This window comes from Ips typographus, linkage group LG4, assembly GCF_016097725.1.
Source record: "Ips typographus isolate SLU linkage group LG4, UJ_Ityp_2.0, whole genome shotgun sequence".
NCBI classification, from domain to species: Eukaryota; Metazoa; Arthropoda; class Insecta; order Coleoptera; family Curculionidae; genus Ips; species Ips typographus.
Genome location: NC_138425.1, coordinates 11,401,238 through 11,423,706, shown reverse-complemented (window position 1 = coordinate 11,423,706; position 22,469 = coordinate 11,401,238). Strand labels below are relative to the sequence as shown.

The window sequence follows — 22,469 nt, the reverse complement described above, 5'->3', positions numbered from 1 at the left end:
AAATATCCTGATAAACGAATACATTCGATTTAGTGCACGTGTTTTCTTTAATTTGAATTTTCATCTAGTTATCTACTAATATTGATTAGAATTCATGAATTTTCCTAAAGCTGGATTTAGATCGACACAACACAACACAAGCACAAGCATAACATAACATATAACAACTTAAAACATAGAACATACACATGTAAATTATGCCTTATGCCATTTTGTGCTATGTACTTGTGTCTAAATAATCATAACGAGTTATTTTTATGGTAAAGAAGAATCCTTTTTTGTTAATTATATTCAAATGTCATTCAAAACTAATAATTTATTAATTAACTTACTTCTCAGACCGCAGACCCTTTGTTGACCTGTGCCAAAGAAATCTGTAAATTAAAATTTCAATAAGCTATGCTCAATTTATGTTGTTTCAATCCAGCTTTATCTATCCAATTTCTTCGTAAAGAGTAATTAATATTTTAAACAATTAGGCATTTAATAAAAACAATAATTGGAAATATTTGCATTTAGGCTTAGGGTCTGAGACTATTACAGTTTAAAAATATCTGGCGCTCCCCTTTTCCAACATAAGCGGTAAAACCTGAAAATTTCCATTCGTGGATACATTTACATACTTTACCATAGAAAATTTTTTTTTTTGTCCGGTCATTATATCGGCATCAAGCTTCAAAAAAAAACCATTATATCAATACAAACGCAAACTTATAATTTTTCTTTGAGGAATACCCATTGACAAAAACAGTCTTAACGAGAATTCTTTTGATTTCTCAGTCAAGGAGCTTAAATTTTTCAATCAGTAAAGTCTAAGACCAAATGAAAAGAGTGACAGTAACATAAACTACGGTTTTATAATTGAGGGTTTAAATTAAATATGTCGAATGAGAGTTTACGAGGAATAAAAAAAAACAAGACGTCGTTCACAATAAATCTTCGGCAATTTACGAATAAAGAGCACTTGTCTGGCCTAAATCGATTTTTAATAAATACTTAAAATTTTATAGCCTTATTTTTATCGCGGAATTCATGAAATATTTATGAGCAGAAATAGTCGATCACACTTTAGAAATTCCTTTCCAAAATTCTTTCGACGTAATATTTCTCTTGTATAATAAGATGGGTTTATTCTCTGCCCTTCTGATTACACTATTACACATTTTTCACCTCCAGATTTTCGATTACCTTAGTGGGTTAATATAAAAATAAAGTTTACCCTATATTTTTCCTCGACAATCTTAATTGTGCCTTAATCGGCCTGGTACCGTGAAGACAGCCTAAAACTAATGCCGCTCATAAACCTGGATAAAAATATTATCTCTCGCCGGGATAGAACTTTAAGTCAGGGGGTGTAAAAGACGCCAGAAGAGATTCCTTTTTTAAGTTATATCTCTTTTTAAACTTCCCCAGTTAACGTAAATGAAGTTTTATGGACGTGTTGGGCACCGACTTTCATCGCAAAAATTTCACTCTTATTTATGTCGAAATTGTATATTCTCTATTCTACGTAAAAACATTTGAAAAGTCTTCTTTTCCCAACTAACTACATGGAGAAGATGCACAGAGGGGATGACACTTGAGGGTGAAGGAAATAAATAATAAGCTAAGCTTTACACTTTATGTAATTATTCTACCATGCCTAAAAGCTCTTAGAACTGACAATAAAGGAATGATCATTTAGTAGTACTAGATGAACTATGAACTGATGATGGTGAATGAACTAAAATGAGTACTCTTCCAGACTTGATTTTATAATCATCTTTTCTCCCTTATAGCAAACTTTTCTTCTGCTAACAACAAACATTTTCAGGACCTTGAACTATGAAAACAATCTGCTTTATATTAGTACGAGACTCGTCGGTCACTAAATTATAACCGATATTCGCGAGACATGCTCTGGAATACATTGTTAGTATAATGTTACAAATAGAAATTGCAAATTGTCTGCCTGAGAACCTGATGTCCTTTTACAACCACTAAACTCATGAAATATTTATAAAGCTGCTGATGAAAAATATAACGGGTTTAGTTTTGTTCAAGCCAGCGAGGAAAAATACATTTTCTCCTGCAAGGTTAGTTCCAGTCGGTCCAAGATCGACAAATGGGGATACCCCTAAAACTCTAGTTACTTTTGAGAAAAACAAGTCTTTATATTGAAACTGCATCCTGATAAAACGGGAAATTAATTTCAGTTTCTCGAGAAGATGTACTTCTATCTCAAAGCATATAAACCGAGTAAGTTTTCTATTTGAAACGAAACTTTCTACTTTATATTGCGCTTTAACGTATACCATCTTAAAAATATCCCATTTAAAAAAGTCCACTTTAAGTTTATGTCAGCTTGGAGATTTAAGGCGATGCTATCTGCCATGCCATATTTCTTTGAAGCTGGAATACTCATGAACCATGTCATAAAATTATAATGTTTCATTTATAAGCCGTAAAGTTCAGCCGTTGATGGTTTTGTTAGCGGTTTGGTTAGAAAAGTCTTCTTAGTTTACTCGTTTTATGAGAAAGTTAGTTTCTCTTAAAATATTTAGTACTCTCTAAGTGTAAAAAGTCAGTGAACTTCTGTCCAAATGTTTTAAAGTATTTTTTTGTAAATATAAAATAATAAAACAAACCAATATTTAAATTACATTAAACAATCATTGTCACCCACAGCCATATTTTTACACCTAAAATTTAATTGTTTAACCGCTGCACCCGTTTAAACATTAAATATGTATGCTCTCCATATAATTCCGGTGATAAATGTTAGGAAGCCATTATAATTACCGAATATTTATTGTTATTTAGGGTTTCTGTCAGCGGTTAATTTTATTTAGGGGAGAGAAACATAAATAAATTGCAAAGTTCATTAAATTTAGTTACTATAATGTATTATTCTAATCTCGGCGATTTATAACGATTTAGCCGAATTTATTACCGCTCTACCTATTTACAATAATGTATGCGCTACGTTTACTCGTAAATGTTTGTTGACAGAGAATTAATTAATGCCAATATCGTATTCGATCCTGTTAGTTTAATGAACATGCCCATGCGGACGAAATTGCCGGTTTTTAGTAATGGGAATTACCGATCGTTTGTGGGGGGCGGCCTGATGAAATAAAAATACAATTAAGTTATGTCACTACCATCACCATGTCGCTTTTAGGGATGTTTGGAACTACAGGAATCTCCGTAAACCTAAATACGTTAAAGGAAAGAAGGTAAACTAGCTTAACTCTTTATTGGAAGGTCTGGGGGTAAATAAGACACAAGTTTAACGTATTTATTCAATAAATTGCACTTTTGACAAAAAAATGGTATCAACTACTCATTTATTTGGTTTGCACTATAAATGATCCAAACTGCTTATTAAAACATTCACTAAACATTATATTCAGTAAAGTGTGAGAGAAGTAGTAATATCCGAATTCAATGGTATTTAGGAAGGCGGTAATTCCTCTCTAGTCCGGCGTGAATAAATGACGTAGCTAATAATTTCTGAAATATTAGGGAATATCTACTAACGGGGGTGTTTCTTCACATTAATATTCCTGGGGCAAAATTTCGGATAATCATTACTTCCATTATTGAAGCGCAACCTTATTCCGAGGGTAAGATTTATGATGCACCAACTGCTAGCAAGTATACCGTAATTATGGATAGAGGGAAATTTCCCATTAGACTATGACTGCTTTAGTTGGAAAGATTCAATTAATGTTCTCGGCTATAACGGAAGAATAAAGGGCAACATTTGTTTCCGTGCTAAAACCGAAAAATCCCATGCAGATCAGAGTGGGCTCTTTAACATAGAGAGATGAACGATAAGTCTAACTCAAAATTGCTATCGCTCTGGCGATGGCTTAAGTAAAAACCGGAAGATAAATGTTGGAAGCGGCACTAGGACGCATAAATCAGCCGGAAACTGATATGCGTATAAACTAGTGTTTCCAGAACAAACATAAATACAGGAAAGCAATAAAATAAATCCCCTCCGGAAAAATATCAACTTAAGCATAAGACAATAAATCGAAAACAATTCAATTTGCATGCCCGGCTATATATTTCCCTACTTCAAGAATTTAGAGCTGAATTTGCGGCCAAATAATAAAACACAATCGACGACCTCATTTTATGTTCAACCACCATAATATTTATAGTCTTAAATGTCATCAAAGACCCCCTATTAAAAAGTAAAGTGGTGCAAAAATTGGAAAATACTTGGCTCTGAAGAATATCATATACAGTTGAATTTTTTAGACAAAAACTCTTTTGGCCACCCATGGTTTGTCGCAGTACAAGCAAGAATTTATATTTTCCTTTGCCGCGCTGGGCCAGTTATAAATCCGGTATTTTTCCGGAATATTAATAAGAGATAATAAACTATCTCTGAATACAAAAATGCCAAAAACGAACGCTCAAGGGGCAGAACAGTATTTTATTAAAAATTATTGCTTTCTTTACACTCCGCTGTGCCAAAGATTTATTTCAGTTATGGCGCCTTGATTTTTCATATACTCGTATAATATGTAGGTCCTAAAGCGGTTGTTGAACCAAAATATTTCATTTCCTCTTCTTTTTTTTTGTTGTTTGATTTATTGAAAATGTTTGCGTAAGAAGGTAAATTCAATAAGTTATACTAAAATAACGATTTTTTTTCAGTTTGAATAAACTAAACAATTAAAAACACAATACAATAATAGTAACCAAGGTTAATTTTAAGTTTATTAAGTTAATAATATTTTCTTTTTTGTTATAGGTCAACAATGACCATTAAGGTAGAGAAAACTAATTTCTCAAGTTACTAATCGTAATCAATAATGATATGTTTATCATGTTAGTATTGAAAAAAAACGATTATTAACAAAATAATTGGGCGTTAACTCTCAAGCAATATTATCACCCTTCTGGATAATTATTTCTTCTCAAACATGAAGTTTATAAGACTGGAACATTTAATACAAGTCCTAAACTTTCCGAGTTGTTTGAAACAGTTGGCTGTGTCAGCCCGAAGAGACGGAAAGCAAGTTTACTGCAATTTTGTTCAACTGCGTTTACTTGCAGTGGGTGCGTTTTATTTATAAATCACAAAAAGTATTAAATTAGTAGCAGTTTACAAGAAAAAAACAATAAAGTATGTTTTAATAATGCTTATAGTGCTGCCATTTGTCATGATTTTTTAATAACGACAAGTGTAACACGAAACAAAGTTGAGACAATCTCGAATCGGATAATAGAGTCGCGCTAGAACTTTTTAAACAAAAACTTTTTACGCCAAGTCCAATGGACACAAAGTGAAAATTTTATCCGGCTCAAAGCAGTGAGGAGACCTTTTAAATAACAGCGCGATAAGGGCCGGAATAAAGTCAAAAGTTTCATTTTAAATAGGAAACTTTGTGTAGAGTTACACGTTGGGATGAATATCTCCACCTCTAACTTAAATTAATTTTTACGTTCCTCTATCTCTGGAGTTAGTCGGGTGATAATGTTCCGAGCGAATAATATGAAAACGGAGCGGATCAGATTAGCAGGTAATAAGCCCGAGATTGCATCAGTGTGAACAAAAGCTAGGTAATTCTTACCAGTTTTCATCCAACCTATAAAGAACCGTTGTTTTTTTGTCTTTTAAGATGAAATTACAAATGCGCTGATTATTTTTGAACAGCATGGTCTGAAATGTATGGTTTGTTAGTAGTGATAATGGTGTAGCCTATAATGTCGACACTATTCAACTGCACTGTAACCGATCAGTCACTTAGTATAATAAGATAGTACATGTAAACAATATCGTAAGCGGGAAAGGTAGAAATCCGGAGGCGAAATTGGGATAATTGATTGGTGATGGTTACAAAGACTATTGTTTGGCAAGAAATTCCCTACTAGCCTAATTACCCAGTTGCGCGGGCTCAATGCTTCATAAATCTTATCCTTGTAATAAGACGCTATTTCAATAGTGGTTATTATGATAACGAAATTATGATATTCGTAGCCTGGGGAGAATTATTAATGGTTAGTCGTCAGAATTGCGATAACGCTACAAAACTACACAATAACGATCAAAGAACTATAAAGTTTTGTATAAAATCTATTTAGAAAAAATCACAGCCGTTGCTTGAAAACAATACTAACATATACAAAAATCTCATTAGATCAATCATACAAATGGTAAACTTCCAATATGATGCGAAGACGTGTTGGTGAATGATTTACTTGACGTGTTGTAGTCTTTAATTCTACTTTGAGGAAATGACTCTTGCACCAGACCCTAAAAGGTAAAAATATGTATTTCCTACTTAAAATTTAAAAACAATTTATACCCTTTATAACTAGCTATGCTCCAAAAGAACATGGTAATTTAGTAGGTAGATGTTTTGTGAAATTACTCGTACATTATTCACAAAATGATTAATTGTTTTTTCCACTTGTTTGTTTAAAAGTTCACTTTATCCGCAAGCGTTTTAATTTAGAAAGTCCAACTTTACAGCTTTACACCCTTTCCACATGTAGTTTAGAAAGCGTCAGTTGATTTTAAAAACCATAAGATGGATTTCAGAAAGTTGTATTTCAGAAAAGGTTCTTGTATTACAGAAAAGATCAGTTTGATTTTAGGTTGTATTTCAGAAATTTTCATATTAACATTTGCAGTGAAAGGTAATTGTGCTGTTTTTTATGTATGTATGTAGTTTTAGTAAGTTTTTAAAAACGATGTGACAGAGTTAAGAGGCTATGTTCTTCGGTTGGAAGCTTGTAATCACTCAAAGTGTTTAAAATTATGTGATAAAAAAAATTGAACAAATACACATACATAGAAACAAAAAAAAATTATACCAATAAAAGTTTTCTAAAATCCAAGTGATATTTGCTAAACTACATGTGTAAATGGTGTAGTGAAAAAAATACTACTTTCCTGCTCTTATGCAAAAAGTAAAATCCCATAAATATTTTGACTCTATCTATTGCAGGTAAACTGACAAAAAAACAGCTTTCTGCACGTGTTCGGTAAATTTCTACTTCTGACCATTTCCTAGCACCATTTAACACAAATACATACCTTATCAATCTCAGGACAAATGGTACTCAAATTAAAGTTAGTCAACGTATTTCCAGCCGAATTGACAGAAGGTGACATCTGTGGATGCTGTATCGCCGACCTACCCCCCGAAATGCTCGAATGCAATGGAGGAATTAACGTATTTGGTACAGTGTCGGAATTTTTGGTGTACAAAGGATTTTTGCAGGGATATAACGTGTTAGGCGGCAAGTAAGTAGCGTGGAAATCGTCCGGTAATATCGGAGAGTTAATTGTTCCAGGCATTGATAAAAAGTGAATGTCCAATGAAGGTAAAACGTTATCGTTAATAGGACGTTTCTTTGACTTTTTACAATTATAACTCTGGTTTTTATCCGCCACTTTATCTGTATGTTTATAGTAATTTTTAGGTGGAAAATTACATTTCTCCTTGCTTGGTGCTGGATTGTTTTGAAACAAATTTGAGGTATCAGCCAAAAAATCTTGAGTGTTACTTGTCATAAATGTATTACTTGGCATATAAGAAGAAGTAAAAGTCGAGGTAAAATTATTACCAGAATACCCGGAATTGAAAGTGGTGGTAAAGTGTTGAGGAAATGTGGTTACATTCGAATGATGGTAATTTTGAGTTGAATAACTGTTATCCTGAGTTACTTCAATAGAAGGAAAATACATACTTTCATTAATAAAGTTAGAAACTAACCCTTTATTAGTTGAGTGTGTTTGGCAAAAGTTATTTCGCTGTGCTACTGAAGATTCAGTCGGAACGTGATTTCCGATCAAAGCTTCAGCGGAATAACTGCTACGAATATTTTTGGAATTATTAGCCCTAGAAGGTTGTTTATCACCACTAAACAGATTGTTTGCAACCGAAATGTTAAACCCGCTTTTCTCATTTTTTTGATAACCACTTAACACTTCCTTATTACCATCAGAACGCGTTCCAGGTCTCTTACTACCTTTAGAAGTATTATTCTTGGATCTGTTACCACTATTTCTCCTAGAAACAATTTTTGCAGGTCCACTTTCTTGGTTTTCCACCAGTTGACTGACTGAAAAAAAGCTGGTCTGATTTTGATTTTCGCAAGCACCAACTTTCCGACTTGGACGATTCAATGTGTTGCTCACTCTTTCTTTGTTGTAAGTTTTATTTTCCACTAACGGAGTGGTATTCAAAGCCAAATCTCCGACTAAAGTTGGAAGAGTGGAGGGAACAAAAGAATGACTTTGAGTGTCCAAAAATTGCGGTATTTTACTAGGCGACCAAGTAAACTGATTTTCGTCGCTAGTATTGTAGTTGGTATCACTTGTTTTCTTATTAAAGACTGGATCAATTTGATGAGTAAGATGATCATTACTATTCGAATATACTGAAGAGTTAAAGTAGTTATTTGAAGACATGGTGTTGGTGAATGTGGAGTTTGTTGATGGAAGGGCTGGTGGTAAAAAGTAGTCAGATTTACACGAAACTGTTGTAGTAGTTGTAGTAGGAGTTGTCATCCAGTTGATCAGCTTGTTAGGTTGTGTAACTGGCTTAGTCTTCTGTTGATGCAGATTATGTTGAGCTTTTTCTTTTTGGTATGACTGAGCACTGCAAGTCAAGGATTTTTTAGTTTGAAAATCATTGGTGTAACCATCTGTATTAATGTAATCATCAGCACTGAAGGAGTTGAAAAAATTATTACTAACAGAGGCACTAGTGTAAACTGGAGTGTATTGGTGCTTTGTACTATCCATCATAAATTGTTGGGAATTGGTACCAGTCTTGTAACTGGTATAGTTACATGGAAACTTAGCAGTAGGATACCCAGAACAATTTTTATTCGTGTAATTGTCATTAACTGGAGTTTTAAACGAAAAAATATCGCTGCTAATATCCACAGTGTTTCCTTGTATCAATCCCTGCATTTTAGCACTTCTAGCACTGTTGGTTTCTTTCACTTGTTGCATGTGATAATCCGGGAACTTACTGCCACCACTGTGATTCGTTTGCTTACTGGTATCTTGAGCTACTTCAGTTTTCCTGTTATACTCAGCAACTGCCGTGAATTTATTCTCACCAGACACTTTAGTATTCTTATTCTGCACAAAATTACCACTAACAGCAAAATTACTCATATTCTTTCCTGTTGTATTGACAGAGCTTCCAGAGTTATAAAATCCACTGCAGGGTTCTTTAGACCCAAAAAAATTGAAGTTATCGAAATTCAACAAGTTTGGTGTTAATCCGTCTGAATACGACTGAGTCGGCTTGGCTATGTCCATAGTACCAATTTGTAATAAGTTTGGTGTGCCTGCTTGACTTTCAGCATTTTCTTCCATTACCTCAGCCACTTTAGTACCTGAAGAAACCAAAGGAAAAGCGAGAAGAAATGCTGCAGTGGGAGATGTTGATTCTTGGTTTTGACAGCCTGGTGGTACGTGAAAAGAGGCAAATATATCATTAGACAATTCCGCAGAAGGCAAGTGCAACTCCAAAGACTTTAGCTCAGTTTGCAATTCGTTGTTTAAAACGTGTTTTTGACTAGAATCGACGACGCAATCTTTGCTAGAGTCTTTAGGTTGCCCTTTGGTTTCTTCATGACTGGCTAACTCGTTTAACACGAAACTTGCTGAACTAATTGTTGGCTGATTTATGGCCGGTTCAGAGCATAACTGGAATGGATTATCAATCTGCAAGCTTGTTTGTGATGATGAAGGATTTTCAGTGATTTTGGATGGAGCCGTGGTCACTTCAGAAACATTTTCAACTGATTTTCTGTGTGACAATCTGGAGAGTTCTGGAATAACTTCTTCACTGTGATTGGCTACTTCTTTCTCTGTGTTTGCTGAACTTTTTGGAGCTACCTCGGCTTTTTTTACAACATCAATAGTTTCTTCAGTATTGTGCTCAATTTGACTACTTTTAAACTTTTTAGCACCCTTATCAGGGTTGTCACTTTCAGCTACTTTCTTCCCAGATCCACCCACATCTTTGACGTCACTATTTTTGACAGATACAGCCTTCTTTTCTTCCAAACATTTATGCTTATTATACTTTGCAGTGAGAGCTGGAATTGGAACCTTATTGACCTGAGTGGTTTGAGTAATTGATTTAGGCTTCAACACCGGATAACTGTTAATTTTAGTGGCAGTGGCAACATCTTTAATAACTACTTTAGTGTCAATTGGAGGGGCAGTTGGAGGGTGTGTGACATTTTTGGTTGTCACTATAATAAGAGTGGAAATGGGAGCCGGCGTGGGGGTGGGAAAAAATGAAAAAGGGCGAATAGGAGGTGGAAGTAAAGGCAGAACAGCCCCATTGGCAAAAACTAGAGTGCCTGGTCCCAAACTAGATAACTGTGATGATCCAGGTAGTATTGATGACTTGACTTGTGAGGATACTAAAGGAGTTTTCACCAATAATGAGTTTGTCAATACTGGAAAAAAGCAATTTTAAAATTTCTTTTGGTTTAGTTTTGTTTGCTTAAATTATTAAAAAATATTGTTACCTGTTTGATTCGAACGTCGACTTGGTTTGGACAATATAAAGTATGGATTACTTTGGAAATTTGCTTGTGACAGCACAAGAAAGCAATTTGAAGACAGTAGAGCCTTTTTTGAAACCCGTTTTTTGGCTTTGACAAATGGCTTTTTTGCTTTTCCTTTTGGCTTAGGTATTTTAGGTTTTGCAACTTTTGCTTGATTTTCTTCTACAACAACAATATTAAATAATATAGTTAACCAATTTTAAGTAAGTTAGAAGACAGAGTAGCTCCCAGTTTAAACACCTAAATTGAATATTTACAGATCTACAATTGCATGGGTTTTTTTCCGAGAATTTGTACCTGCCTATCAGAAAGTTATCTTATAATAAATTAAGCTAAAACATACAAGAAAATATCCCTGAAGCTTAGTTAAACTTCAATAATGAGCTTAATTGATAACTTTGAAGTGAAAGTTTATGAACATTATGATTTTTTTTATTAATTGAAAACTTTAGTAGTAAACCACAAAATGCAATCATCACACCTTTGGTTGTTCAATAAAAATTGTACTTACTTTCCTTTTGTAACAGTTTAGTTTGTTGCTCTGCAGAAATTGCATTTAAAAACTTGTGAGTTTTCTTGGATTTCTTAACAACACCACACTCAGATGGTATTTTGATGCCAGTGGTACTAAGCAAACTAGCAAGCTGTTCATTGCGTAAAAGAAGCTTTTTAACGCGATCTTGCAATTTTTTGACCACATCTGCTAACACTGCAAAGTTTATTCATAATTTTACCACTTAACATTAACCAAAGCATACAAATGTACCTTTCAGCTTCTTCTCTGTATCTTTCTCGCCTTCTGTGTTAACTAACAGTGACTTCAGTTTCTCGTCAAGTTCTTTAATGGTTGAAGCAGCATGTATGAGAATATCAGGTTTGGAAAGGGGCTTAGAAGCATCATACATAGGCAATACTTCCCATAGTTTTTTAAAGTAATCATTAATGCGATCTCTACGTTCCTTCTCCCACACTCGAGTTTTACTGCAAGTTTAAATTAGTACACTTAAAAAAAAATTGAAAAGTATGCTAGGCTAGGGGTGTTTTCTGTTTTATATACCTGGTTTCCCGTTTTTTCTTCTCCGGTGTTGGTTTGCTCATTTCACGGATAAAATCAGCACGCAATTGGTCATTTTTTGACAATGTATGGGTTTAGACACTTCCTACATTTTCTCACAATATAATTTATAATTGTTTGTTCTACAAATTATTATTAAAACATTTTTATGTAAACACAAAACACTTCTGCTTCTGACATAATAATAGCTGAAATACAACATAACCTCACTTTACTTATCTCTTCTTCTGTTTATATACGTATCATCAGCTGTTTTAAACAATTGCAAAAATTAGGTTAGAATTGTAGGCCGCATTCGTTTTCAAACTCCATGGAGCGAGCAAAGCGTTTTTGACGTCATAATGACGTAATTTGACAATTGGTCAAATTATGGTTTTCCCAAATTACGTCATCGTGACGTCAAAAAGCTCTGTTCAAGAACTCTGTTAAAGTTATCAACTTGCTAATTTTAAGATTTTTGAGAGCTTTTGGATTAAAAAAAAGTAGTTGTGTAATTTAAGTGAGACGTTTATTTATACAGCTTTTTATTTGTGTGGGAATTGATTATTTTAGTGACAAAATATAATATAAAAAGGGGTTATCATATCTTCTTTAAAGTGTCTATTTAATTGTGTTCCATCAGATGATCCAGAGAAAATTGTAGGAAAAATAAAACAACAATTTGTCAATGCCTTCACATTCCTCATTTTTTAATTTCAAAGAAAACGTGTTTAATGTAAAATTTTGGCCTAAGGACCCACAACTTCTAGCTGCTGTTAGTAGTGAAAATTTTGGTTTATATGGTAAAGGAACATTACATATTCTGCGTAATATACCAGGTTACAGCAGACTAGAACTGATAAAATCGTACAACACTTCTAATGCTTTATTTGATGTCTGTTGGATCCCACAAAGCAGTTTTGATCAGATTCTTATTACTGCATGTGGGGATGGCAAGGTGCAACTCTGGGACTTGAATAATCCTTATGATCAGCCTATTAAAAGTCTTGCAGCACATACTAAAGAGGTAACATCCATTGATTGCCGGAACTCTAAGAATGTTTTGAGTGCATCTTGGGATGGAACTATCAAAACTTGGGATCTAACTCAGGGAATAAACTTGGTTACATTTGAAGGACACCATGACTTAGTTCATGAAGTTCGATTGTCAGAAAGCTATTTTGCGTCAGTATGCGGAAATGGCACTCTTGGATTTTGGAGCACTAAATCTAATGAATGCATTTTTGCCATCAAGTCACATGACGTGGATGTTTTATCTTGTGACTTCTTTCCATTCAATTTAAATTGTATAGCAACTGGTGGTATTGATGGTATAGTAAGGTATTGGGATTTTAGGAATCCCAGATTACCAATAACTCAATTTAAAGCAAGTGACCGGCCTGTCAGAAGAGTGAGATTTTCACCATATATTCCTAACATTCTAGCTGTGGGTTTGGATGATGGATCCACACAAATATGGGACATCAGAGGGTCTCACTTGATAGATAAATTTACGCACCATCTGGGAGTAGTCACTGGTCTTGATTGGTGTCCAAATTCATTGGGGGGGATAGCAGATTGCAGTTGGGACAAATTAATTAGAATATTTGTTTCTCGTAAAGTTAGCAATTTTAATCTTAAAATCTAAATTATTTATTGCAACATTCACTGTATTAATACTTTTGTAATAAAAAAATATTTGTTATAAACCATACTCATAAATTAAAACACATCTATTATTAAGACCCAAAGGTCCTTGGATACCACCTTCAGGCAGTTTATAATCAATTTTATATAACTGCCTCTTTGGACTAAACTCTAGTAGCTGTTGGTTACTCTGTGCTAAAGTATGTAATGGCCATATTGCTACATTCTGAGATTTTCCATGTCTTGCCAGAACAAAAATCTCATCACCAGTGTCTACTGCTCCAGAAACCACACACCAGTGAGCTCTATGCCCACCATGCAAGCCTGGAGAATTATCCTTGTCTGTATCATAACTGGATTAAACAATTAAGGTTCATAAAAGTAAGTTGCAACTCTAAAGCAGATTGTTTTCAAAGGATACGGTACTAGCAGACACCCACCACTCAGAAGAAAGTCTTGGATTTTTTTAGTATTAATATTACCAGTGTAAATTTCAACCTTTGCATTTTTAAGAAATTCATTGGCCATTGATTGCATGTAATTGCAGCTGAATATTTCACCCATAAAAGTGTATCTAGAGACAAGAGCATGATCAAGCAGTAAATTGACTGTGGCTTTACAAGGTTGACCTATTAACATAGCAAGAGCCACTAGTCCACATTGGGGACCTTTCTGCAAATAGCTGCCTAAAGGACGATACTTCCATTTTACTGGGTTTTGCAATTCGGTTCTGTCGAATAGAACGCATTGTTTGTATAGTTCTGGATATGGTTTTGCCCAGTCAAAACTCATTATTTTTGTTTGGATTTATTTAAAATTACTGTTATTTTGTTATTATTATTAGAGTAGTTGAGGTTAGGTTAGTGTGTCTACTTTTAGAGAATTCTAACAGATCAGCTGATTGATATAAACAATAGACACGCCCCCTAGACGGGAGAAGCGTGGAGGACAAACAAACCGCCATTTACCAATCTTTTATTTTCAGTTAAAAATATATTAAGAACGAAAAATTGCTATTACTACAAACTAATCATCATCTAGTCGCTGTCTCATATTCCTTTTAGAAACTGAAGGAATTTTACGCTTTTTGAAACTGCTCTCTTCCTTTATTGAAGTATCCAAACTCTCAATAGTTTTCTCTTTAAACTCTTTAACAACTGGTTCAGGTTCGACTACAATCGGACAATCGTAATAGTCTTGCTGAGGCAATTGCAAATCAAAAGTAGGAACACTAAAAAAGAATACTTTTGATTTCAAGTAATAGAAAATGAGTAGAGAACTTGTACGTTTCTTTGACAGTTTGCCATTTGCCGTAAGGGTCATTTTTCCCTGGATCTAATATGGGGCCATAAGATGGAGGTGGTGTGTCGTCTTTCACTCTTCTTTCTTTCAGTTTTTCACGTGCTAATCGGGCTCGTTCTTCTGCATCTTCCTGCTCTTTAGCCTGCATCCTAAAAAACACATTTGCCACGCTCACTGAGTACAAAACTTCAAAAACCCAACCTCAGACGCTCCTCTTTTTTATTAAACCTCTCAACTTCACGATACTGTTTGGCTATTTCCTGACTTTTCGCAAATTTCTGTTCCATTATTGTCATGTATCCTTCAGGTGGAGGCGTCCATATGGTTTCTGCATATAATCAAAAACATTTTAATACCCACACAACTGGTAAGCCACTGCTGTAAGTACCATTAGTAACGGTGTTCCAATAGTAACTTTTACCATCTCTGCCTACCACTTCATGCCATACTTTCCTATTGCTACCACCGGCGATTTGCAGATTATCATCGGATAATTTTTTGTTTATGGCAATAGAGGTCAGGTCAGCAGTCGAGTTTTGTTCTACATCTCTTCGGTAAGCATCCAGTGCTGCGGTTTCCATAGCTTTAATTGTTGCATCAACCTTATTGAAGAGAATTAAATTTGGTTAATGAAACTAAAAATTCTATATATTTTTCTACCTTTTCAGTTTCCCTGAAAGATTTAGCGCTTTCTCTGGATATGTTCCTGAGCCGTTTCTTGACATTCTCTTTGTGTCGCCTGCCATTTTCATGAAAATCCCTGCTCTGAAAAAGGTAAAACGTTGTAGTTTGTAAATATTTTCCAAAAACTACTTACTGGTTTATTGTCAGCGATCCAACATTTACAAAAGTCGCAATATTTGCGATCTTGAGATTTCCAGTAGTCAGCCCTAAAAAATAATTTATTACATTATAATTCAATAACCAATAATTGCATAATAAAACACATTCCTTTAAGTGTTATGTTTATAAAACTTCAAAAACTGTCCATAATTCTTTCTCTCTAAAAGATTAATCATTCGGTTTGATACCGTTAGCAATATATTAAACATACACACATGCTATAGATATAAACAGACACTATAAATAGTGTTTTTATATATCCGTATAAATTTGGCTTCCATTCAAAATAATCTTGTTACTTTAGACAAAAGATAATTCCGCTTTAATGTATGTTTATATGTGTAACCTGCTTCGAATAACAAATAACTAAACATTAAATGAACACATCGCAAACCGCGCGAAAAATAAATCTCAAAGGAAAAAAGATGATTGTTTTTGTATTTTGACAGCAGTTTGCACTGAACAACTGAACATAAATAATATTAGGAGCTGCATGTTTTTAAGTTATTGACTGTGGTCCACTTCTAACAAAATGTTAGTTTATTGCAAGATGGTTTATTGGTTTTTAAAATTATATGAAAGATCGTTAAAACATTGTATTTTTAAGCATTTTGTAAGTTTGAAGAGCATTACGATATAATAAAAAAAACCTACATAAACTATACAAAAAATCGACTTATTCTGGCTCATTAAGAGAAGACAGATTTCTACAACACGTTTGTAAAAAGGTGAAACGTTGAAATATTATAAACCGACAACCATTTACGCAAAACGTCGATTATTTTTAGTTCAAGCACCTCGTATAGTGATTCGTTAAACAAAAGCCCTTTCATCTTGTTCCACCTAAAGCTAAACGATGATAGCTATTATTTTATAAATCTTTATACTTTATGATATAATCAAAATGGGGGGAAAAACCTTGTAATATTTAAAATTGCAGTAAAAAATGGCATTAGATTAACAACGCAGCTGTTTCAATGTGAGATCAAGAGACAAGCCTGATTGTGAGTGAGATTTTATCTAACTTTTTGAGTATGATACCAAATATCACAATGTTATCAGAACAGAGTATTATTAGGGGTTGAAGAAATTGCGTTTTCCTCTTAAAAACAGATAATCAAAAACGTCAGCAAAGTAACACATTTTTTGAGATTTTGGCACCGATGTGAGTCCGCACACATTTCGGGAAATGGACGCCAATCGAAACTCACTGCCGTCAAAACGAACAAGTAATTTACTTCCAATCCTTGACTCATCCGAGCATCTGCCGTGATCGTTTTAGATCCCAGACACAAACGGGACTAATGATTTTATGTCTGATCTATTTATATTTTTGATAATCGGACTTTCAAGTACCCTTTTGAAATAACTGCCAATAAATAAGGCTTCAAGAAATTTATTATATCCGGAACGATTTATTTTTATTTACCGCGAATATACAGGGTGTTTCTAGTGCGGTTTGTCTCATCAATACAATTTTGTTAGTTATTCCGCAGTGCCTTCTTGCTATTATTCTGCACTTTTCAAAAATTTAATACTGGAAATTTTCGGCATAATACAAATAATATATTTTTCTATGTGTGACCGTAATAACAATGGATTGACCTATTTATAGAAGCATGTTTATTGAGCGTCTGGAAAGCTGACATTAAGGTGAAAATCTGGATATTTAATATTCCAATATAAATAATCTGTATTTCCCAATCGACCTCAATAACTGTGAAGAAATTGGATTTCCTAACAGGATTACTAGGTCGTTATTTGAAACTAGTTAAAATAAAAAAGCATTTTTATATAAGTTCTTTATTACTTCGAAACTTGGCGATGATACAACCTGTACTCAATGATATCTTACGATAATCCCTGTAATTTCCGTTACATCTCTATAATAATATAGGAACTCAACTTTGGTAGCACAAACCGCGTTCAATTAAATTGAAAGAATTTTGATATGATTACAAAACATGGTCCATCAAACTGTACGTCTATTGTAATGACGCTCTAAATACAAATGGGTGCCAAAATGTTAATAAATGATAATAGTTGGAATGGTATGCTTTACGTAACCAAAGACGCAACTGCACTGATCATACAAAATAAATATAAGCTCACTAGAAAATTTTACTCTATGTAAACTAATGGGTTGAACTATTACAATAAGCTAACATTCTGTTATTACCACAATGATATGCCAGTAACAATAAACTGTTTATTAAATTGTACAGGATCAAGAAAAATATTCAAAACCCAATGTTATAACGTTATAGATAAACATTTTCCAATATTTGACTAGCTACATGGATAACACACCAACATACAAGTACAATACAAACTTCAGTTAACATGTTAAACTTTGTGTGACTAGAAACCGTTACTTTTTGAGTTAACAACCTCCAATTCGTCATTAACTACAATAATTCGACAAGGAAAAATTGGTATCGTATATCACAGATTAGGTTAATCAGACTAGATATAGGTATATTAGAGTTAGGGTATATAGGAATAAGGGCATATCTAAGATTTCTAACACATGATTGAACGCTCAATTCGGTTTAAATTATTGAGTGTGTATACCCCACAAATGTTACTTTAGCCATTCAAATCGAACTGAGTGCACCCATTATACAAGAAAACTTCACGCTTGGAAGTATTCACTCCTTAGATCTGCCAAAAAAACTGTTTCACGCAAATAACAACTTTTAAATGAACTACAGCACATTAACGTAACAAAAAAGCAATTTATCACATTAATGGGCCGTACTTAATTGCATATACGTGGAGAATGTGAATACTGTAAATGTGCTATGGAATGTATCCGCATGGTATTTGCATGAAACAGCGGTCAAATCCCTCCTAACAAATTAAACATCTAAGGACACTTAAATTAGGGTTTGGTCACTTCAATGAGTATCGGATAATGAATATTATCGTTATAATCACAATTATTCAGAAGATCTAATCTCTTCTGCCAGACTATATCGCAGTAATTCATAACTTTTTTACAAATTAGACCTCGACTTTCAGACTGAAGTATGAAACGGTCTAGAGTAGAGCCCCTTTGGGGGGCCATCACTAAAGCAAATCCTTTCGGAGCTAAATAGTGGTGAAGACAGTTGACAAAGTCCAATCTGGCATCGTCGAAAAACAAACAATCCGCTGATATGATCACATCAAACATGTTGTAAGAGTTGTTGGGTTCTCCCCACTTTAAGACAGTACAATCAGTATTGCAAGCAAAAGAGTTGCACTGTAAAATTGCCTCCACATTCTCCATGGAGGTTTTATTACCGTCAGTTACTAAAACCTCGTTTGCTGTGCTGTACTTGGCTACGAACAACCCTGCAAGACACGACATGCCTCCACCCAATTCCAGTACACTCTTATTAGCAAAAATTGGAAGGTTTAAGCAAACATAGTAACTTAACGTCTCTTCGGAAGGCCAAATACAAACATTACCAGTGTTATTAAACCCCATAAGGTCTTCGGCGCTAAATGTCCGATTGCGATGACCAATATTCAGTTTGAATACCCGTTGATCGATACTTATCGAGTACTCAAACCAAGTTCTCTTAGATATTTGGCCCGTTACGTGTTCAATGGGAGGGCCTAACAATTCTCTAGTTTCTAAAAGCATAAACGACGATATCCTTCGAACGGAGATCTCATCGGTGGGACTCGAAGGCTGACTTCCAGAAGGACTCTGAGAATATAAAAAAACAGTTTCAATCAGGCGTTTGGACCGTTCGTTTCGGCCCAATAAGTATATTTCTTCACCCCGTATAATAATAATTTTATAGGTGCGAATGTGAAATATATGTTGAAGTTTAGGAATACCTATTGGCTCGAGCATGTTGGCTTTAGCCCAAATCATTAAAAAAGTGCTCATCTTTATTGCTACATGTGGTACACTGTACCTACGTGCATTTTATCTATCAAAATAATGCAGTAAAAAACACAATAGATGACAAAATGCAATTTGATTCATTTATCCAACTTGTCAGGATTTACCGTCTTGCCTTAATAAGTTTAATATCGAACCGTACCGAAATAGCTTTAAGTCAAAATCCCTGTCTCCGTTTAGGCCAAATCTTGACAAGTTGACGCTTTAATGGGATGTATATTTATATCTACTAATAAATGAAACAACATTGTGTATGTGTATTTAGTGCCGTCTCTGAAATGTTCACTATTAGCTAACTAAAACCACGGAGGAGAATCCTAGGTCAATAGAACGTCTAATTATAAGCTACTACGATTAAGATTGTTTGCTTTATTATAAGTATAGTAATATGTAAGTACCAACCTACAAGAATCTCTATTACAAAGTGGAAATAGTAGCAAAAATTGTAAATTACTGTAATACATGAAAAAGTTTGTTTATTATCCAACCTGTCACTTCTCTCTGGCCTGGTGTATCTATGTGTTTTTGATGATTTTCCGGAACGTGAAAACCTACACACAATGCTACGTTGGCTTTGACACTTTATCTGATGTTTTTATAGGCTATACAGCCTAAATAGTGGGATTTTCTTATTGTTTCCTAAACAATGGGGTCATAAACCTAAGTTGAAACGTATTTGACATATATATATTTTTTTACTATCCAATGATATACTTTGAACTTCAAAACCAATCAGTCAAGTTAATGGACTGGACGTTTTCTGTATCAGCAAACATATTCCTGTCATTAAAAGGGGGATGATTTGTTTGCTTGACAAGGGAAAACAAACTCTAGAGTTATTGCACAAACGGTCAAGGACATGATATAGAACTGCGGAATGAGGAAAACTTTTCCAGTTGTAATGGTGGTTTTATATTGTATACATAATTTAACATTTTTCAATGGTGTGGCAGGGAATGTCACCCTTCAAGATATTTATAGGAATCGGCGTCACCGCCCTAGTCGCGTGAAAATATCGATAACCTACAGAAAGACAAATAAATCAAATACAAAAAAGAAAACACGCGAGAATGTCCAAAATGCGTCATTATACGGTATTGATTGTGGGTTACATCATTGTAAAAGTTTTGCACTAAAAGAATAATAGAAATAGGTTGATTTATTATTTATTACCATCACTTTTCCTCAGATCAAACTAATCCAATCATGCTAAATTGGAATGTGTAATGAGCTAGCTATTTCAGAATAAAACATCTAAAAAACTACACATTGACAAAAAAATATTATCAAAGCTAAAAATCAGTTGCACTACAAACTACCCAAGATCACATGTCTAAAACAGTGTCATACATTCATGGTCTAAATGACAATAAGGGTTAAAAACCACACTGTTATACCTTTAGGGCTTTGGCCAAGATCGCCCACCGTCTTCTAGCCACCTTTTTCTTTTCACTGCTTTTGCCAATATAGGGCACATGATTGAGGTCGATTTTGAAAGTCTGACTTAATTCTAATATGTCTTTAGATTGGTCCATAGGGTTTCAGGCATAATATGACCAAAGGGTCCTTCTGGAAGTCCAACCGAAAACGTTAGTCCTTGTGCCGAAAGAAATATACAGGCAGTCTGGAAGTATTAAATTAATAACTTTCTGATATTATGCAAACTAATTATTCACACAATATCATTAAATTTAAAATAAATACTCACATTAAACAAATTGGACTGCCTGTATTATATCATCTAATGATGTAGGTACACAAAAGTGAGGATGCCAAAAAAAAACTTACTTCCGACAAACCAATTATAAATTGACAAATAGACACGAATCTATGACAGGGATCGGACCGGTACACTAGACTGGCGCTTATAAACGGCCCACCAGTCTTGACAACGCGACACTGGACAGAAAATGGAAACTTTGAGCGGGAAATCTCAGTTTATAATCCTTCACCGTTTTCATTGTTATGTGGAGTGTGCGTGCGTGTTATTTTAAACCTAGGGATACAATGGCGCTAAAAATAACTCTCCTGGAGACCTTAATAGCTCATTAGTCTTTGCACTTGTAATTTCGTTGTGTTTTCTCGATTTTCCGGCTTATTACGTGTTTCAATTTTCTTCCGCCAAACAGGAAATTGATGTTGTTTTGCCAAGAACACTTTTTGATTACAGTTATGATTGCCTTATATTGGTAGGTTAAAATTTCATGTAAACACCCATTAATCTATTAGAGTAAGAATAACTCAATTTACATAGAATGAATGAGTGTGAGTGTGTAATTGTATTGTAGGACAAACTTAATGTGCTCTGTTTGCACTTGGCTTATTAGTGTAGATTACATCCATTTAACTCAATGAGGACTGTCAAAAAATTGTTATAACATTGCAAATTGTATAAAAATAATAAACTCATTGATATAAGTATTGCTGTTTTGGTTTTATTGTAAAAATAATGTTTTGGCATGTTTTAGTAGATCACTCCAGAAAAGAAGCTTTTATAATCTTAGCCTTCACATTCACAAAAATTTAGAATTGGAGGAAGATTTTGATCAGCTTGTGTTAGAGGTGTTAGAGTGTAATAGAGCAACTAAATAACATATAAAAAGTGAAAAATTTACCATATAAAAAAACAATTATAAATTGTTTATAAGTTTTAAGTATCTGATGGACACTGTACTAAACTGGAGCTTAACATCCTCTCACAACTTTTAGGAATTCACCCTTCACTTTACCAAAAATGCGTGATATTTGTATAATAAATTTTAGACTACCATATATTTTATTAAACGTCCGTTATGTATGTTAAGTATGATTGTATGTAATAAACCCTGAAATCCCATAATAAACAAAAAATTCAAACTTTGAAGCTGACTAGGAGTGGATCAATGATCAATGTAGTTTACGGCATTGTTTTAAATAGATTGTACTTACATTTCGTAGTTAGTAGTACTGCAAACTCTCCTGGATGCACTATAAGAACAATAAACTGAATTAACTAACCAACATTTCCTTATATTATTAATAAAAAACAAAAACAATTATATGATGATACAGAAACTCTTTATTTTTGTTTGACAGCAATAACACCTTGACAGGTGACAGAAGGGACAGATGTTGACGTTTAAATTTATATTGACTTCTTCTTTTCTAATTGATAGGCAACTGCCAAAA

The 22,469-nt window shown here is 34.0% G+C and overlaps 4 protein-coding genes across 10 annotated transcripts; 1 reads left to right on the top strand and 3 right to left on the bottom strand.

The window, feature by feature from the left end:
* Positions 1 to 6,063: 6,063 nt before the first annotated feature.
* Positions 6,064 to 11,802, bottom strand: LOC145728219 (uncharacterized). Of its 2 annotated transcripts, none has more exons than XM_081978276.1 (6): positions 11,612 to 11,802; positions 11,321 to 11,535; positions 11,066 to 11,263; positions 10,516 to 10,716; positions 7,046 to 10,443; positions 6,064 to 6,259 (listed from the first exon to the last, which is right to left on the bottom strand). In XM_081978276.1, the coding sequence occupies exons 1-6, from the start codon at positions 11,650 to 11,652 to the stop codon at positions 6,149 to 6,151; spliced, it is 4,164 nt and encodes a 1,387-aa protein (XP_081834402.1). In that variant the 5' UTR covers positions 11,653 to 11,802; the 3' UTR covers positions 6,064 to 6,148. The 2 variants fall into 2 exon arrangements, with proteins under 2 accessions (XP_081834402.1, XP_081834404.1); XM_081978278.1 differs by having other exon boundaries at positions 11,321 to 11,556; positions 11,612 to 11,794.
* Positions 11,803 to 11,939: 137 nt separating this feature from the next.
* Pex7 (peroxisomal biogenesis factor 7) lies at positions 11,940 to 13,336 on the top strand. Its single transcript, XM_081978291.1, has 2 exons — positions 11,940 to 12,939; positions 12,997 to 13,336. The coding sequence occupies exons 1-2, from the start codon at positions 12,297 to 12,299 to the stop codon at positions 13,254 to 13,256; spliced, it is 903 nt and encodes a 300-aa protein (XP_081834417.1). The 5' UTR covers positions 11,940 to 12,296; the 3' UTR covers positions 13,257 to 13,336.
* Positions 13,215 to 14,215, bottom strand: LOC145728228 (actin maturation protease). Its single transcript, XM_081978300.1, has 2 exons — positions 13,677 to 14,215; positions 13,215 to 13,608 (listed from the first exon to the last, which is right to left on the bottom strand). The coding sequence occupies exons 1-2, from the start codon at positions 14,045 to 14,047 to the stop codon at positions 13,311 to 13,313; spliced, it is 669 nt and encodes a 222-aa protein (XP_081834426.1). The 5' UTR covers positions 14,048 to 14,215; the 3' UTR covers positions 13,215 to 13,310.
* Position 14,216: 1 nt separating this feature from the next.
* Positions 14,217 to 22,404, bottom strand: LOC145728225 (calmodulin-lysine N-methyltransferase-like). 6 transcript variants are annotated; one of them, XM_081978296.1, is made up of 7 exons: positions 22,230 to 22,389; positions 15,375 to 15,447; positions 15,218 to 15,322; positions 14,946 to 15,159; positions 14,759 to 14,885; positions 14,542 to 14,706; positions 14,217 to 14,486 (listed from the first exon to the last, which is right to left on the bottom strand). In XM_081978296.1, coding segments are annotated over exons 1-7 (891 nt in total). In that variant the 5' UTR covers positions 22,232 to 22,389; the 3' UTR covers positions 14,217 to 14,281. The 6 variants fall into 6 exon arrangements, with proteins under 6 accessions (XP_081834422.1, XP_081834420.1, XP_081834419.1 ...); XM_081978294.1 differs by lacking the exons at positions 14,217 to 14,486; positions 14,542 to 14,706; positions 14,759 to 14,885; ... (1 more) ...; positions 15,218 to 15,322; positions 15,375 to 15,447 and adding exons at positions 17,188 to 19,100; positions 20,699 to 20,870 and having other exon boundaries at positions 22,230 to 22,404; XM_081978293.1 differs by lacking the exons at positions 14,217 to 14,486; positions 14,542 to 14,706; positions 14,759 to 14,885; ... (2 more) ...; positions 15,375 to 15,447; positions 22,230 to 22,389 and adding exons at positions 17,188 to 19,100; positions 20,699 to 20,870; positions 21,010 to 21,948.
* Between the last annotated feature and the right edge of the window lie 65 nt (positions 22,405 to 22,469).

What these genes read in the sequence shown, in the direction of transcription:
- Pex7 (XM_081978291.1), top strand. Translation starts at nt 12,297, where the DNA reads ATGCCTTCACATTCCTCATTTTTTAATTTCAAAGAAAACGTGTTTAAT. An exon ending in AGCAACTGGTGGTATTGATG is followed by an intron (nt 12,940 to 12,996) that starts GTATAGTAAGGT and finishes CTCAATTTAAAG; the next exon opens with CAAGTGACCGGCCTGTCAGA.
- LOC145728225 (XM_081978294.1), bottom strand. Translation starts at nt 20,836, where the DNA reads ATGGACCAATCTAAAGACATATTAGAATTAAGTCAGACTTTCAAAATC. An exon ending in TCTTGGCCAAAGCCCTAAAG is followed by an intron (nt 19,101 to 20,698) that starts GTATAACAGTGT and finishes TTATATTCTCAG; the next exon opens with AGTCCTTCTGGAAGTCAGCC.
- LOC145728219 (XM_081978276.1), bottom strand. Translation starts at nt 11,652, where the DNA reads ATGAGCAAACCAACACCGGAGAAGAAAAAACGGGAAACCAG. An exon ending in TACAGAGAAGAAGCTGAAAG is followed by an intron (nt 11,264 to 11,320) that starts GTACATTTGTAT and finishes TAAACTTTGCAG; the next exon opens with TGTTAGCAGATGTGGTCAAA. An exon ending in TAAACTGTTACAAAAGGAAA is followed by an intron (nt 10,717 to 11,065) that starts GTAAGTACAATT and finishes TTGTTGTTGTAG; the next exon opens with AAGAAAATCAAGCAAAAGTT.
- LOC145728228 (XM_081978300.1), bottom strand. Translation starts at nt 14,047, where the DNA reads ATGAGTTTTGACTGGGCAAAACCATATCCAGAACTATACAAACAATGC. An exon ending in GGTGGGTGTCTGCTAGTACC is followed by an intron (nt 13,609 to 13,676) that starts GTATCCTTTGAA and finishes TGTTTAATCCAG; the next exon opens with TTATGATACAGACAAGGATA.